The sequence below is a fragment of the Antennarius striatus genome, chromosome 11 (assembly GCF_040054535.1).
Source record: "Antennarius striatus isolate MH-2024 chromosome 11, ASM4005453v1, whole genome shotgun sequence".
Classification (NCBI taxonomy): domain Eukaryota; kingdom Metazoa; phylum Chordata; class Actinopteri; order Lophiiformes; family Antennariidae; genus Antennarius; species Antennarius striatus.
The window spans coordinates 12,522,498-12,536,304 of record NC_090786.1 but is presented as its reverse complement, the minus strand read 5'-3'; the positions used below and the strand labels follow the sequence as shown (position 1 = coordinate 12,536,304).

Below are 13,807 nucleotides of genomic sequence, written 5' to 3'. Positions count from 1 at the left end.
CAAAGCTTCCTCCCGAGTGCTTGATCTTCACTTTAACCCAAAAATGTTGAATGAATGAGGCACTCAGTTTGGAGCGAAAAGAAGCTCGTCATCCTGAAACTAGTGTCATGAAGATCGTCTTTAGAGCACCAAAACACTGACAGGATTAAAATGAATATATTTTAATTACAGTAGGAGACAAACAAGCCTAAGCGCAACTGGGCTTTAAGCCAAAGACATTTGGATAAATATTGACAAATTTGACAAAACTTGTTATATGAGTATTTTTTTCAGAAACTTGATTTCAAAAATATACTCATACTCACTTTAATTATGTTTCTGTTTTTCAGTTTTGCCGATAGATATTTGGAAGCCAAGTGGCGTCACATCTTACGTTATTAAAGATATCACGCACAAATGCAAAACATTTATTGTGTAACTGATGATCATTACCTCCTGCCACCTCGTCCAACCAGCCAAGCAAGGTGACATGGAGTTCTTTAACCTGGCTCCAGGTATGAGGTGACACGCTTAGTTTTAGCCATGACTGCAGCGGTTTGGACTCACCGAGGACAGTGGTCTGTGAGTGTTTTGAGGACAATATCTAGATACGCTTCCAGTCAGACTAGTTTAAAATCCCAGTATGAAGCAGTGGTGATTGGAGGAGGTGAGTTCTGTAGATTGTATTTACAACTTATGATACAGGATTGCAACCATCCTTACCTATTGTTTTTGCAAAAATGCCCATCAGTTATTGAATGAAATTCTAGCAGGAATATAACTCTGTCTCCCGCTGTGTGTGAACACTATTCCCACGACAGCTGTTTATCAGCTGTTTATGTAATGTTCTGCTTAAGAAGCTTTTCATTCAGTTCATGTGATACAGCTATACTCCAATGATAAAAAATAGTGTAAATCTCATAATCAAGCACTCTTGTAAGGTTTCCAAAGTGTCCAGTGTATTATATTTTATACAGCATTATGGTTCAGTGTATGGATAAAATATTCTAGAAATGGCAGTGAGATAAAGAAAGAGACACTGTTGGTGATCCTTATTAAAAAATATTTCTGTAGGAAAGTCAAAGACACAGATGGTGTCTCTCCACAAATAACCAAGATAATAGATATCAGTATGGAATTATCAATAATTTGTTTTTACATGGAAATAATATTTGTAACATAGCAGAGCACACGTCCTGGAACCCATATTATGGGGTATACCATGGTGATCATGTCAATGTACGTATGTAATGTATTATAAAGGTATTCAGCTGCAAAGTCTGCCTGAGGTATGATGACTGCATATCGTAAAATAGTAATAAAAGCAAACTGACAATAAATGACTACATTTGGTGAATATACTATGAATTGTCATAATGAGCAGATACACATCCTAGAAATGTATAATCTCTTACATGGAATTGATTGGATGAGCAATCTTGCAAAAAGTTCTGAAATTGTAGGTACATCAGTGAGACGAACTCAGTATCTCCATACTTGCATCTTCTGGTGGATGAAACACCAAATGTGATAAAAAGTACACTCTCAATTTGGATTTTTTTGGATAATCTGAATATCTGGAAGATAATGATGAGTGAAATAGCATCATGTGAGATGATGCTGGATCGGGCAGCAACAAAAGGATAAACCACAAATGTAAGATAGAGCTGCGTGTACATGTGCATGTGTTTATGTGTAGATACTAGGGATGAGCGAGTACACCTCTATCTGTATCTGTATCTGTTCAACCAACTAGATTATCTGTATTCGTATCGGTACTCAGAATGGGCGGGGCTTAAACCGGAAGTTCGTGTGGTTTGACCGGAAATGGGTGGGGCTTAAATCGCGACATTATTTTAAGTCTAAATTGATATGGATTGATCACAAGTTGCTATATTTATTGTTTATTTTAAAACCATTTACAGAACAGCCTCGAAATTGAGATTCAAGTCAATTTTTTGTTCGAAAAGTTAGACAACTATTTACAGAACAAGTTTTTTATGGAACTGAGTCAGAACATGAATATTCTTAAGTCTATGAATGACTATTTACCCAAGAGCCTCAGAATTGAGACTCAACGCTTCTGATCACTTTAGTAAAGGAACTATAAAAAGAGCGAGTAAACACAAAATGTATTAATGAATTGCATGCAATAGGAAATTATCAACTACGAAGTATGCATGAACAAGAATTGTCATACTTAACAAAACTTCTAATTTTTTTCTTCTTTTTCAGTGTAACTTTTTTTTAACAATTATTTATTTTTAGCACCTAATATTCTTGCCTTTTTTTTCCACATAAAGTTAAACAATGTTGATTTCTTGAGTGAGTGAGTGAGTGTGTGTGTGTGTGTGTGTGTGTGTGTGTGTGTGTGTGTGTGTGTGTGTGTGTGTGTGTGTGTGTGTGTGTGTGTGTGTGTGTGTGTGAGTGTGTGTGTGTGTGTGTGTGTCTGTGTGTGTGTGTGTGTGTGTGTGTGTATGCGCGCTATGTCTCAGTTAAAATATTTATTTAGAATTATTAATTTGAACAGTTTAGAACAAACAAGTAAAAAAGAAGACGAGTGGAGGCGGTGGTTAAATGTAAGTGCAACAAAAATACAACAACAAGAAAGTTCACCAGGTAACTAAACACCGAAATAGAGGCAAGCTGAATTGTATTCGTCAAAAATGCGTTATCCGTACCACCCTAGTAGATACACATGATATTTTTTATTTTTCAATACAATTCAGTTTGTGGAACTTTTTTTTATGTTCACCTCTTAAATGGTCAATGAAATAATATTTTTACTAATCTGTAATTCCACTGTCTTACATATTTATATATGCAATGTATCAGAACTATACATCAACTATACAAACAGTAAATTTTGGAATCAGTCAACTTGACTCAAGCAGCTTTAAAAAATTTAACATGGTTGAATTTTAAAAATATTATTAATACCTATGGATACATTTCATTTTGATGAAAGAAATGAAATGAAAATGATATCATTCTATATTTTTGCAGGACACAATGGACTGGTGGCTGTGAGTTTGTATATTTGTTCCCAAACACACTATGGAATAAAATATATGCTTCAGACAAAGGAGAACAATGTGTGTGTATGTGTATGTGTGTGTGAGTGTGTATATGTGTGTGCGTGTGTGTGTGTGTGTGTGTGTGTGTGTGTGTGTGTGTGTGTGTGTTCTTGTGTGTGTGTTTAGGCTGCCTATCTTCAGAAGGGAGGACTGAAGACAGCAGTGCTGGAGCGCAGACATGTCCTGGGAGGAGCAGCTGTGACAGAGGAGATCTTTCCTGGTACGATGGCGACTGGCTGACCATATCATAAGTCATGATGGTGGTTTAAGCCATCGTCACAAAATGTTATATTATGTTATATTTATGTTATAATTTGTACACTGTGGAAAACTAAGATGCTTGTGTGTGGGGCTACCAATTTTCTTTGTGCTGTGAGTCTTCAATTATAGCCAATGATATTCAAAAGTCCTTGCAATTCCATCTGGCATTGCATTTAGGGGGTACCCTGCCTTTCGCCTGTATCCAGCTGGGAGAGGTAACAGTAACACTTGTTATACACAAAGCAGAAAAACCAGGTGGCGGCACAGTAATGCAGTGGGTAGCTCTGTTGCCTGACGGCAGGAAGGTTCCCCGGTTCAGTTCCCTTCTGTTTAGAGTTTGTATGTACTCCCCGTGTCTGCATGGGGTCACTCCGGGTTTGCCGGGTTCTCTGGCTTCCTCCTATCTCCAAAAGCATGAGGTGAATTGAAAACATCAAGTTGACCGTAGACGTTGGTAGTTACTTGTCTTTTATGCGACCCCTTAATGTGTTGGCGACGTACCCAGGATGCACTCCGCTTCTCACTTGTATCAAGCTGGGAGAGACCCCAACAACAAACGTGACTGCAAGTTGAAAAGACAGCTGAAGGCGAAGCACTTAAAGTCATCTTGTCTTCAAGAAAATGGATGGATGTGTTAACATATAGTGCTCCCTTACTCTGTTCTCTACGATAAAGAGTTGTAGCCCTTGACCCAGGAACACATGCGCAGTGTGATTATTGGCTGTTGGATATTGTGATGGCAGCGATGGTGTGCTCATGTTGGGAGAAAATGAAGTTGTACTACTACAAGTACTAGTGTAGGAGAACACGTCAGCTTCACAAAGGATGCTAACTAAAACAATATCCATGATATTCATTCATTCATCGTCAACCGCTTCATTCGCTGTGGCGGGTCGCGGGGGGCTGGAGCCTATCCCAGCTGACGAGGGGCGTGAGGCGAGGGAAACGCCAGTGTACCACAGAGAGACAAACAAACACACACTTATACCTAAGGTCAATTTGGAACTGGTCAATTCATCTGAAGCACATATTTTTGGAAGTGGGAAAAAGTTGGAGAGCCTGGAGAGAACCCACGCAGACATGGGGATAACGTGCAGACTCCGCACAGAGTTGCGAACCCAGAACCGTCTTGTGGCGACAGTGCTACCCACTGTGCAACCACGCCACCCATATCATTGTTCGCGTAACAAAATTCTGTGCAGGTTTCCACTTCTCCAGGTGTTCCGCTGTACTGAGTTTACTAAGACCCCACATTTATTCAGACTTGGAGCTTAAGGTAAACAAAATTGTGAATTACATAAATTAAATTAATGAAAGCATTGGTAGAAGAATTAAAGTGATAAATCTCGTTTTTTTAAAACTATGGTTTTCCATATAAATGTTTAGAAACATGGGTTAAAGGTATACATGAGGGACCCCCATACTTTCAGCCCTCTGTTGGAGGAGGGGGTCAGAGGTGCCCCACCCAGATCTCTCACCTTGGGCTCAGACCAGTCCATGAACCAGATGGAGATTGGCAAGTTTTCACTGAAGGATGCTAAGGTAATTGAAGCATATGATAGGCTGAGCAAATGTTTGTTGTATTGACCAAAGCAGATAAAATTCCAAAGTTGTTCCAGAAGTATAAAGTGAAGCTGCTCTGTCTCTTTTAGCCTGTATTTATCCACTTATTCAGTCTTTTTTCACACAATGCCACACCCCAATTCTCATCTTTGCCTTCACCCAAACTTTGATTTGTACCCAGGCTTACCCAAATTATGTCGCACACCTTGAAAAGCTATCAGAAGGAATCCACCCTCTTCTGGACGCTCCTCCTGTAGATGTTGCAGGTATCACATCTGGATCATTGAGGAAGAGGATGGCTGCTGTCAAAACCCTGATGCCAATTGTCAGATGTGGTGGGTAAATGAATTCAGGCTTAGGAAATAAAATATTCATATTTTTCTCCATCACACTGAGAAATGATTGAACATGTACCAATCTTGTTTCTGTTACTGTGATTTTGAATTTGAAGGTCTGACTTTAGGCAAAAAAATTCCAGACTTTTATGAGATTGTAACGGCACCAATAATGAAGGTTTGTAATAGTTTTCTAAAACTTCATTGATATATGTTTTCTATTTATGGAATTGTGATTGGCTTGTGTTTTCTGCCATAGATCCTCAATCAGTGGTTTGATTCCGATTTCCTGAAAGCAACACTGGCAACTGATGCTGTTATTGGAGCCATGACCAGTCCAAGTAATCCTGGCAGTGGGTGAGAAACACTGTGCAACATTAACATTCTGAACTATAAATCTGCTGTGCACATTTCAACACAAGGTAATTCAAAGTGCTTTATATAACAATAAAAAACAATTGATTAAAAAAGTGAACACAAATAAAAAAATAAAACCAGAACAAAGTAGTAATGCACTGAGAGGGAGAAAAAGAAAAAGAAGTGAAAGTTAATGTAAAATCAAGAATAATAAATAAGAACAGGAATAAAATTACGGTGTTGTAGTGTAATGTGAGTCATTAAATGCCATTTAGTTTCTTGAAGCTCCCCTGGATTCCATAGAGGTTTGCACAACTGATTTATCGGACAGGTTTCCCTTTCTGATGAATCTAGCAGTGTCACCCTTAAGGCAGAAGAATCTCAAACTCAGCCCCTACATCTGAACTCACCACAAAACGTTACAGTACATTGTCATTAAATTAAGAAAACAATGAAAAAGAGAAAAGTAGTATGGTTAAAAATATAAAAACTGATGACAATAGAATACAGGAAGTAGGTGTTTAATTACATCCCACGAAGCGGTGATGTATTGTAATTGTCAGTGTTTGTGTGTTTGTCCCTCCGTCCATCTGTTCGTCCACCAAATATCTTCACAACCGTTGCAGATAGGAAGATGAAACAAAAAACACATTACTCGGGCAGCAAAGGGGATGAAAATGAGAGGATGACTTTGACCTTGAGAAAACTAGGTCAAGGTCAAATTTCAACTTTTGCACACTCAGGAACCGGATAAGATAGAAAGACGAGGGAGAAGGCCAGTGTAAGACCAAAGATCAAAGCTAGTGCTTTGATCTATGAAAATACTGTCAGTCACGGTAAAATTTTGAATTCAGAGTGTTGTGGGATGTTTAAGTCCCTGACTGCGTTGGTTCTAGTCTATCCTGAGTATTTTTGCACATATCTCAAGAACCCTATAAGATATAAAGATGAAACAAAAGGCATTATATTCAGGGAGGCAAGGGGATGAACATTAGATCACAACTTTGACCTTGAAAAACTAGGTCAAGGTCACATTTTTACTTTTATATCTTTTTAGGTACACATCTCTGAAACGTCATGATAAATAATATACACCAGTTACATGTTGGATCATGGGTCTTTTATTAAATGACCCTGACCTATGACAGTAGGTCAGGGTAAAATTTTGAATTCAGGGGTGGCGCGGGATGTTGCAGTCTCTGATTGCAATGGTTTTAAAAGTATGCTTCAGTAAACAGTAATGTTTTATCCCTGATTTAAAGATCAGCTCTACAGGAAGTCTGTTAACTGAATGCTGCCTCACCTTGTTTGGTTCTTGTTCTTGGAACACACAACGATCCAGTTACAGATTACCTAGGGGTCTGGATGATTCACCTGGGACCATTCAGAGTTTTGTAGACCAGCAGTAAAATATTGTATATCCCTTTACAAACAGGAAATCCATTTATGAATATTTATGATTTAATGGCTGTTGTAATGTAGACCAATTTCTTCGTGGTTGTAAGGCAGCATCATTATGAATAAGCTGCAGCTGCCTGACTGATTTTTTGTTTAGACCTATAAGACGCCGTTGCAATAATCAAATGTACTAAAAATGAATGCATGAATTCTTGTTTAGACAAGCCCTTTAATTCTATTTATTTTTTATTTTTTATATTTTTTTCAGCTGGTAATAGATAGATTTAGTGATTTGTCTATTAATTAACAACTAATCACTTGAGAATTTTGTTTAAGTTCAGGTCTGCATCAATAATTACACCTAGGTTTCTGGCTTGATTTGAAGCTGTAAGTGACAAAGCTGATATTTGCGCTTTCATTTTAGAGCTAAAAATGATTGCATCTGTTTTTTCTGCATTTAGCTGGAGAAAATTCTGGCACTTGCACTTATTGATTTGATAAATACAGTTACTCAATGAGAGTAAGGAACAATAATCAAAACATGACACTGACATATAGAGTTGACTGTCATCGGCTTTTAGTATGATCTAAGATGTTGTGATGTTACATAATCTGAGCTAGGTAAAGCATAAAGGTGTTGAATAGAAATGGTCCAAGAATGGATCCTTGAGGGACCCAACATGTGATCTTAGTTCACTCGGATTCATGTTTTCCAATTGACACAAAAAAGTCCCCATCTTGTGAGTCAAATTTGACCCAATGCAGCAGAGTGCATTGGTTCAAAGTAAGTCACACCCACTCTTCCAATCTGCTGGATAGTATGTTATGATTAACTTTGTCAAATAGAACACTGAGATCCAGATACCAGAACAGAGGATTTTTATACATCCGTGTTCAGATGACCATCATTTATGACTTTGAGTACAGTGATTAAATTCTGGCTTGTCTTGAAGGTATGTTCTCTTGCATCATGTGATGGGATCAAAGGTGAAGGAAACACGTGGTTATGTGGAGGGAGGAATGGGAGGCCTGTCTCAAGCTCTTGCTCAGTCTGCTCGATCCCATGGTGTAGATATTTTCACTGAGAAGGTAATATAATCAATAAATAATATATAATTCAACACAATAATTGTGTTGATTTGGTCATTGTTATGTTCATCCATACTAACTAACTGACTAACTTACTGACTGAGTAACGGAGGGACAAGCGCAATTATAATATACGGTAGATTCTCTGCAGGATGTGGGACAGGTCCTGGTTGATTCAGATGGTGCAGCAGAGGGAGTGGTGCTGAAGGATGGCACAGAGATCCAGAGTAAAGTTGTTTTATCAAATGCCACACCATATGTTACCTTCAAGAACCTCACTCCACAGGTAAAAACAGAAAGTAATGACTGTGATCTATGGGACAGACTACGATTTACTCAGTCCTCCTGTTTTCATGGTAGGGTGTCCTTTCTCCAGAGTTCATCAAAGCTGTAGATCAGATTGACTACACCTCACCATTCACAAAGATAAATGGTAAATATCCTCTATCTGTCATTTTAAGCACCAGTTTGTAGATTGGAAAGATCATTTCCTCTATAGGGGACAGTAAAGTAAAGATAGTTTCATTTCATTTCAAATCATGATCCTAAATCATGATAGTTATGGTTTCATTTATTGGATAAGTCACTACACTCTCTAGTTTTGGGGCATATTCTGTGCATACCCATGGTGTAACTCCAACCCAGTTCTATACGAAGCTGAAACCTCGTTGAAAAGACATTATGTGGTGTTGAATACATTGTAGTTGAATACATATGCAATTTGGAATGGAATATGTGTTTTTGAAGGAAATGTATACCTTGTGCTATAACATTTTTAAGGTTGATACTGTTTTAAAATCTGGTGCTATACTGATTTCAAATCTTGTACTACAGTATACGGTTTATATATCTCGTACTATAAGAATTTCTAATCTGGTACTATATGGTTTTTGATTCGAGTAATGTTTTTGGGTGCCATTCCATTTTTAAATGCCATTAGATTGCTTTTCTACCCTGGAAATAAAGGAATTTTTTCCGGAAGATGGTACTTTGTTAAATTCTGCTGGTTACGGTTTTCAAATCTGACAGAATACACTTTGGAATAGGCATTTAATTTCCATTTCATACATAAAATGAGCGAGGGTCCTCTGCTCTGTAGACTCTTTCAGAGTGACGTACGACACAGCATCTGGACACTGGACCCATTCTAAGTCGCCAGACTATGTGAGTCATCTTTGTTGGGGAGTTGTGCCATGGGTAGATGGTATTGATTATACTCACTTTTCTCTACAAAAAAAAAGGCAAAACACAAACCCCTCCCCCACTGGTGTTCTCCCCAAGTCAATATTAGCGATAATTGACAAAATTACAGTCACCATAACTGCCACTGGCCAATATCTAGTCCAAGTGTCTACAGATTTATTATCTACTCGTGGCATGCATTAATATTGCCATGTATGACCAAGGGTGAACAAAATTTACCTACAAAGATGGGTCACATAGCCTGTGCCCTTGGTACGGGTCCACTATGCTACAGTACAGTAGTCAGATAAGGCGGCACACAGTTGTTTGTATCTACGAATGTTCGTAAGTCAGAAATCCACATCTTGAGGATCTCCTGTACCAAATTATAAATCCGTATAGTACCTGATTTCAAAACCTTTTTGTAACAGATTTTAAAACAGTACTACCTTTAAAAATTGTATACCATTTATGGTATATGATGTCTACATGAGTTCCCGCCGGGGTCTCCCTCCTTCTCCCACCTCAAGAACATGCATTTTCAGTGAACCAGTTCTAAATTGACAGTAGATGTGAATCCAGTGAAAATAGTTGTTTTTCTTTCAATATGTTGACCTTAAATGGACCTGTTGCCAAACTGCAGCTGGCTATCAGCAACCCCCCACCCCCACCCCAAAACTCTGCACAGGAGTAACGGTTACAGAAACTAAATAAATAATTGATACATAAGTGAGAAGACAGTATAAACTGATTATAAGATACTTTCTTTCTTAATATAAGGTAAGGTATACATTTAATGTTGCCCTCTGGTTATAATTCAATTATTTTTCTAGTGGCTGTGGACAAGTTGCCAAATTTCCTGGCATGTCCTACATCAGACGATAAACCTGGACCCCACCATCAGTGCACTATTCATCTTAACTCTGACAGTGTGGAGGTACAGGAGACAGCATACAAAGAAGCCGTGAATGGGTATCCCTCTGCAAGGTACAGATCTTCACAGATTTTATCTACGTTGCACATGAATAAGTCAAACTAGCTTTGTGTACAGAAAAAAAAAATCAAAATTGAAAATGCCAAAACTGATATTTGTTACTGTAAGAAAAGTTTCAAAGTCTCACCACGTGATACCTGTGTGTTTCCTCATAAGTCCTGAATGGCTTGTAGTCATGATGCTAACTACTGCTAACACTAATCTTTCTGTTTTCACCAAATGTGGACTTCTCCATATTTTGTTAGTCCACATTTGGTGGGATATCTCTCTGTTTTGTCCTCAGTTTTTTCTCAGGTGTTCCAAACTGCTGGGTATTTCTGTGGGTCTGAAAGCTAGACGTTAACGGCTAGCACTAGTGAAATGAATGGAGCTGAAATGTTACACTGCTATTGGTAGAATTAGTCCAGCTGGAAAGTTATTCATGACTTCTATTGGCAAAAACAATACACCAAGCTACCCTCCACCACAGCCACTTCTTTTCAGCTTGACAAGGACAGCTTCAAGTTATTGAGACGCACTCGAACAGCTCAGAATCATAAAGCCACCTCTGTCAAGCAAGTGTCCGAATAAGTCACAATGCCCACCTGACAATCATGAAGTGCTGAAGTAGCTAGACCTATTTCATTTAAAAACCTAATATCTATCCACATTGGACCTGTTCCAGACAACATTACCCTCTCTCTCACCTGAACGACAACAACATATTTGTGAGAATTCTGTTAACCGACTTGAGGCCAGTCTTCACCTATATTGTCCGCTCCAAATGAATCATAACTAGATAGTGGACCCTTTGGCCAACAGACTCTAGTCTGTTAGGTAAGACAGCCACAGTATTTAGCAGTCACTCTGGAAAATATCTCAAAAACAGAGTTGTGTGCTGAGCCTTCTGCAGAACTCCCTCCTTACTCACAATGTATCAGCATGATTTCAGTATCATTAGTAAATTTGAAAATGGACAGCACAGTGGCATGGTGGGTCGTGGTCAGGATGTGAACCTGTTCACTGCCAGTTAACACTCCAAACTTTGGACCACACTTTTTAGCCTACAAATAAAAATGCACGTCAACATGAGACCAAGGAGGGCATTGCAGAGTTCACAAGGACCAAATTTGACACACTTCTGTAAATTGCAGTATACAGTACATATGGTGCACTTATACCAGCTGTTTGTCCTATAAATGTCTTTTTTCTTCTTATGTTTCTCATACTACTGTTTGTGCTGAGGCTACTGTTGAGCCTGTCCATGTAGTCAGTGTTGTAGCACATTCAGACCTCTCTCTGTGATTCACACAACCCATTCTAACATAACATTGTTCCCTGGAATTCTGTTTTATGCTGGACTGTAATTTAATTGTCTCAGGTTTGTTTCTCTGTACATGGACAGTAAAGTAGAATCTCTTCTAATGTAATCTAGACCCATGATAAGGATGATCATCCCATCTGTCCTGGATCCTACTCTGGCCCCCCCCGGCAGCCATGTGGTGATTCTTTCTGTCCAGTACACCCCTTACCTTATCAATGGCGAGAAATGGACGGACCAGGACAAGGAGGCCTATTCAGACAATGGTATACCAGAATGATCCAGTCCTTATGTGTCAACTTTTATTACTCATGCAAATAACTTCCTACAATTGAAGAATCCTTGTGTGAACCAAAAATGTTTTACTTGAAGGTCTCATAGTATACTGATACTGGTCCTGAATGTAAGCTGTATAAAAGTCATTGAAATGAGTTCTTCAGAGAACAGGCTTTGAATGCTGTTACACACCCCTGTCACAGAGAGGATGTGGCTACGGTAACTTAGTGTAATGTTTACGGTGGATGTATCACTGTGGCTCGCTATGACACCGAGGACAACCGGACACAAACACACGCACATACACACATAAGCAGGCTACACAGACACACAGCTGAGGGGCAAACGCGCTTTTTGACCCTCACTTTATTGACATGAAACTCGCTTGAAATGCCTCTGCAAAGTGGACTGAAGCAGAACTAACAAGTTAGCCAAACACAAGCAGACTTCACCATACTCATAGGTAACAACAAGACTTACCTGTGGGCCGGATGCAGTTGCTGGCTCCCCTATGGTTGGGAGTTATTTACTTTTGTGCTGACCTACATTGCTGAACCAAGCTGAAATTATGAGGTTCACACAAAAAAAAAACTTGCAGGATAGAAGTAGTTAGTACCTTGATTTATAAAACCAACAACTGAGCAACTTGTGTGTCTAGCTCTGAGCGACAACATTGTGACATGCTGCCACCTTACCGCTGGACACACCGAACTTCTGTCCCTGATCCAGGGACAGGGGAATGTTCTCTCACAGACGGGGCCAGGCTATGGACATCACTTCTTTCTTTGCATCATGAGAGGACCTGAATATGATCAGCATGTTTTAGCAGTGTTTTCACACATTTACAGTCAATAGAAACACATTTAGAAACCATCATACTAATGAGGGGTGAACTATTAAATGATGTTTTTATTAACTGCTGTTTTGTCTCTCTTAAGTATTTGACTGGGTGGAACAATACGCCCCAGGGTTCAAACAGTCGGTTGTGGGCAGGGACATTCTGGCACCACCTGACCTGGAGAGGATCTATGGGCTCACTGGAGGGGTACATACTGTACAGAGTAGAACTGAGCATCATTTCAAATGTTAATCACACTTGATACAACCAACTTTTTATTACTTGAAGCAATATGCGTCTATGCTGTGTTTGCTCTTCATCCCTTTAAATAAATAGCTGTTTGATAGCATTTAATGGCTACAAACATTTTTACCATCACGCATGATTTGAAATCAAAGCTCATCAGCTATATTCAGTGTCATGAGGTAGACATTCAACAAATTAAAGGCTACTTTTTTCATCACAACACAATTCTATTAAGAACCAGCCAAAAATACAGATATTTGTTTCTAGAATATCTTCCATGGATCGATGACTCTGGACCAGCTCTACCTTGGAAGACCTTTGCCCTGTGTGTCAGACTACCGCTCCCCAGTTAAAGGGCTGTACCTGTGTGGCAGCGGCTGCCATCCAGGTTTGCTATTTATGCTGAACTGTCAGTTAAATATAGAATAGCAAATATGGATATTTGTTGTGTAGATTAGCATATGTACTATCATTCATGTCATGTTGTCTGAAGTTAGAGAATAATTAATGAACCTTTTAACTAAATTTAGTCTTCACCTCTGATGATAAAGATATGAAGTCACTGATGATGTCAGAATGAATTGTTTCTGATGGTTCCAAAGGACTTACCCACTCCTGTATCTTTTGATGTGTCATGTATTTGTAGGTGGTGGTGTCATGGGTGCCCCTGGATGGAACGCAGCACTCACTGTCATGGCTGACCTGAAACGTCGCTGAAACATCTGACAGCGTGGTCTTTGAGTGTCTCTTGTCTAATTTATGTACATGAATGGTTTTAACCACACATTCCAACACTGTTTGTTTAGCAGGTATTAATAGCTTGTTTTCAAAGGAATTTTGTCTTTTTTTTTCATTAAAAAAACTTACATGGGATCTTAAAGACAAGAAACTGCAGAAGTTGTTCAAAATCTG

General features: G+C 38.9%; 1 protein-coding gene across 1 annotated transcript; it reads left to right on the top strand.

The window, feature by feature from the left end:
• The first annotated feature begins 522 nt into the window (after positions 1-522).
• On the top strand, positions 523-13,725 carry LOC137603652 (pyridine nucleotide-disulfide oxidoreductase domain-containing protein 2-like). Its single transcript, XM_068327311.1, has 16 exons — positions 523-646; positions 2,986-3,005; positions 3,183-3,276; positions 4,520-4,593; positions 4,704-4,859; positions 5,062-5,215; positions 5,332-5,393; positions 5,475-5,572; positions 7,924-8,059; positions 8,211-8,345; positions 8,420-8,492; positions 10,075-10,228; positions 11,650-11,801; positions 12,750-12,856; positions 13,163-13,283; positions 13,542-13,725. The coding sequence occupies exons 1-16, from the start codon at positions 523-525 to the stop codon at positions 13,610-13,612; spliced, it is 1,731 nt and encodes a 576-aa protein (XP_068183412.1). The 3' UTR covers positions 13,613-13,725.
• Positions 13,726-13,807: the final 82 nt, after the last annotated feature.

Coding starts and splice junctions, on each gene's coding strand:
- LOC137603652 (XM_068327311.1), top strand. CDS start 523: ATGACTGCAGCGGTTTGGACTCACCGAGGACAGTGGTCTGTGAGTGTT. Junction 4,594..4,703: donor ATTCAGACTTGGAGCTTAAG/GTAAACAAAATT, acceptor ATAAATGTTTAG/AAACATGGGTTAAAGGTATA. Junction 11,802..12,749: donor GGAGGCCTATTCAGACAATG/GTATACCAGAAT, acceptor GTCTCTCTTAAG/TATTTGACTGGGTGGAACAA.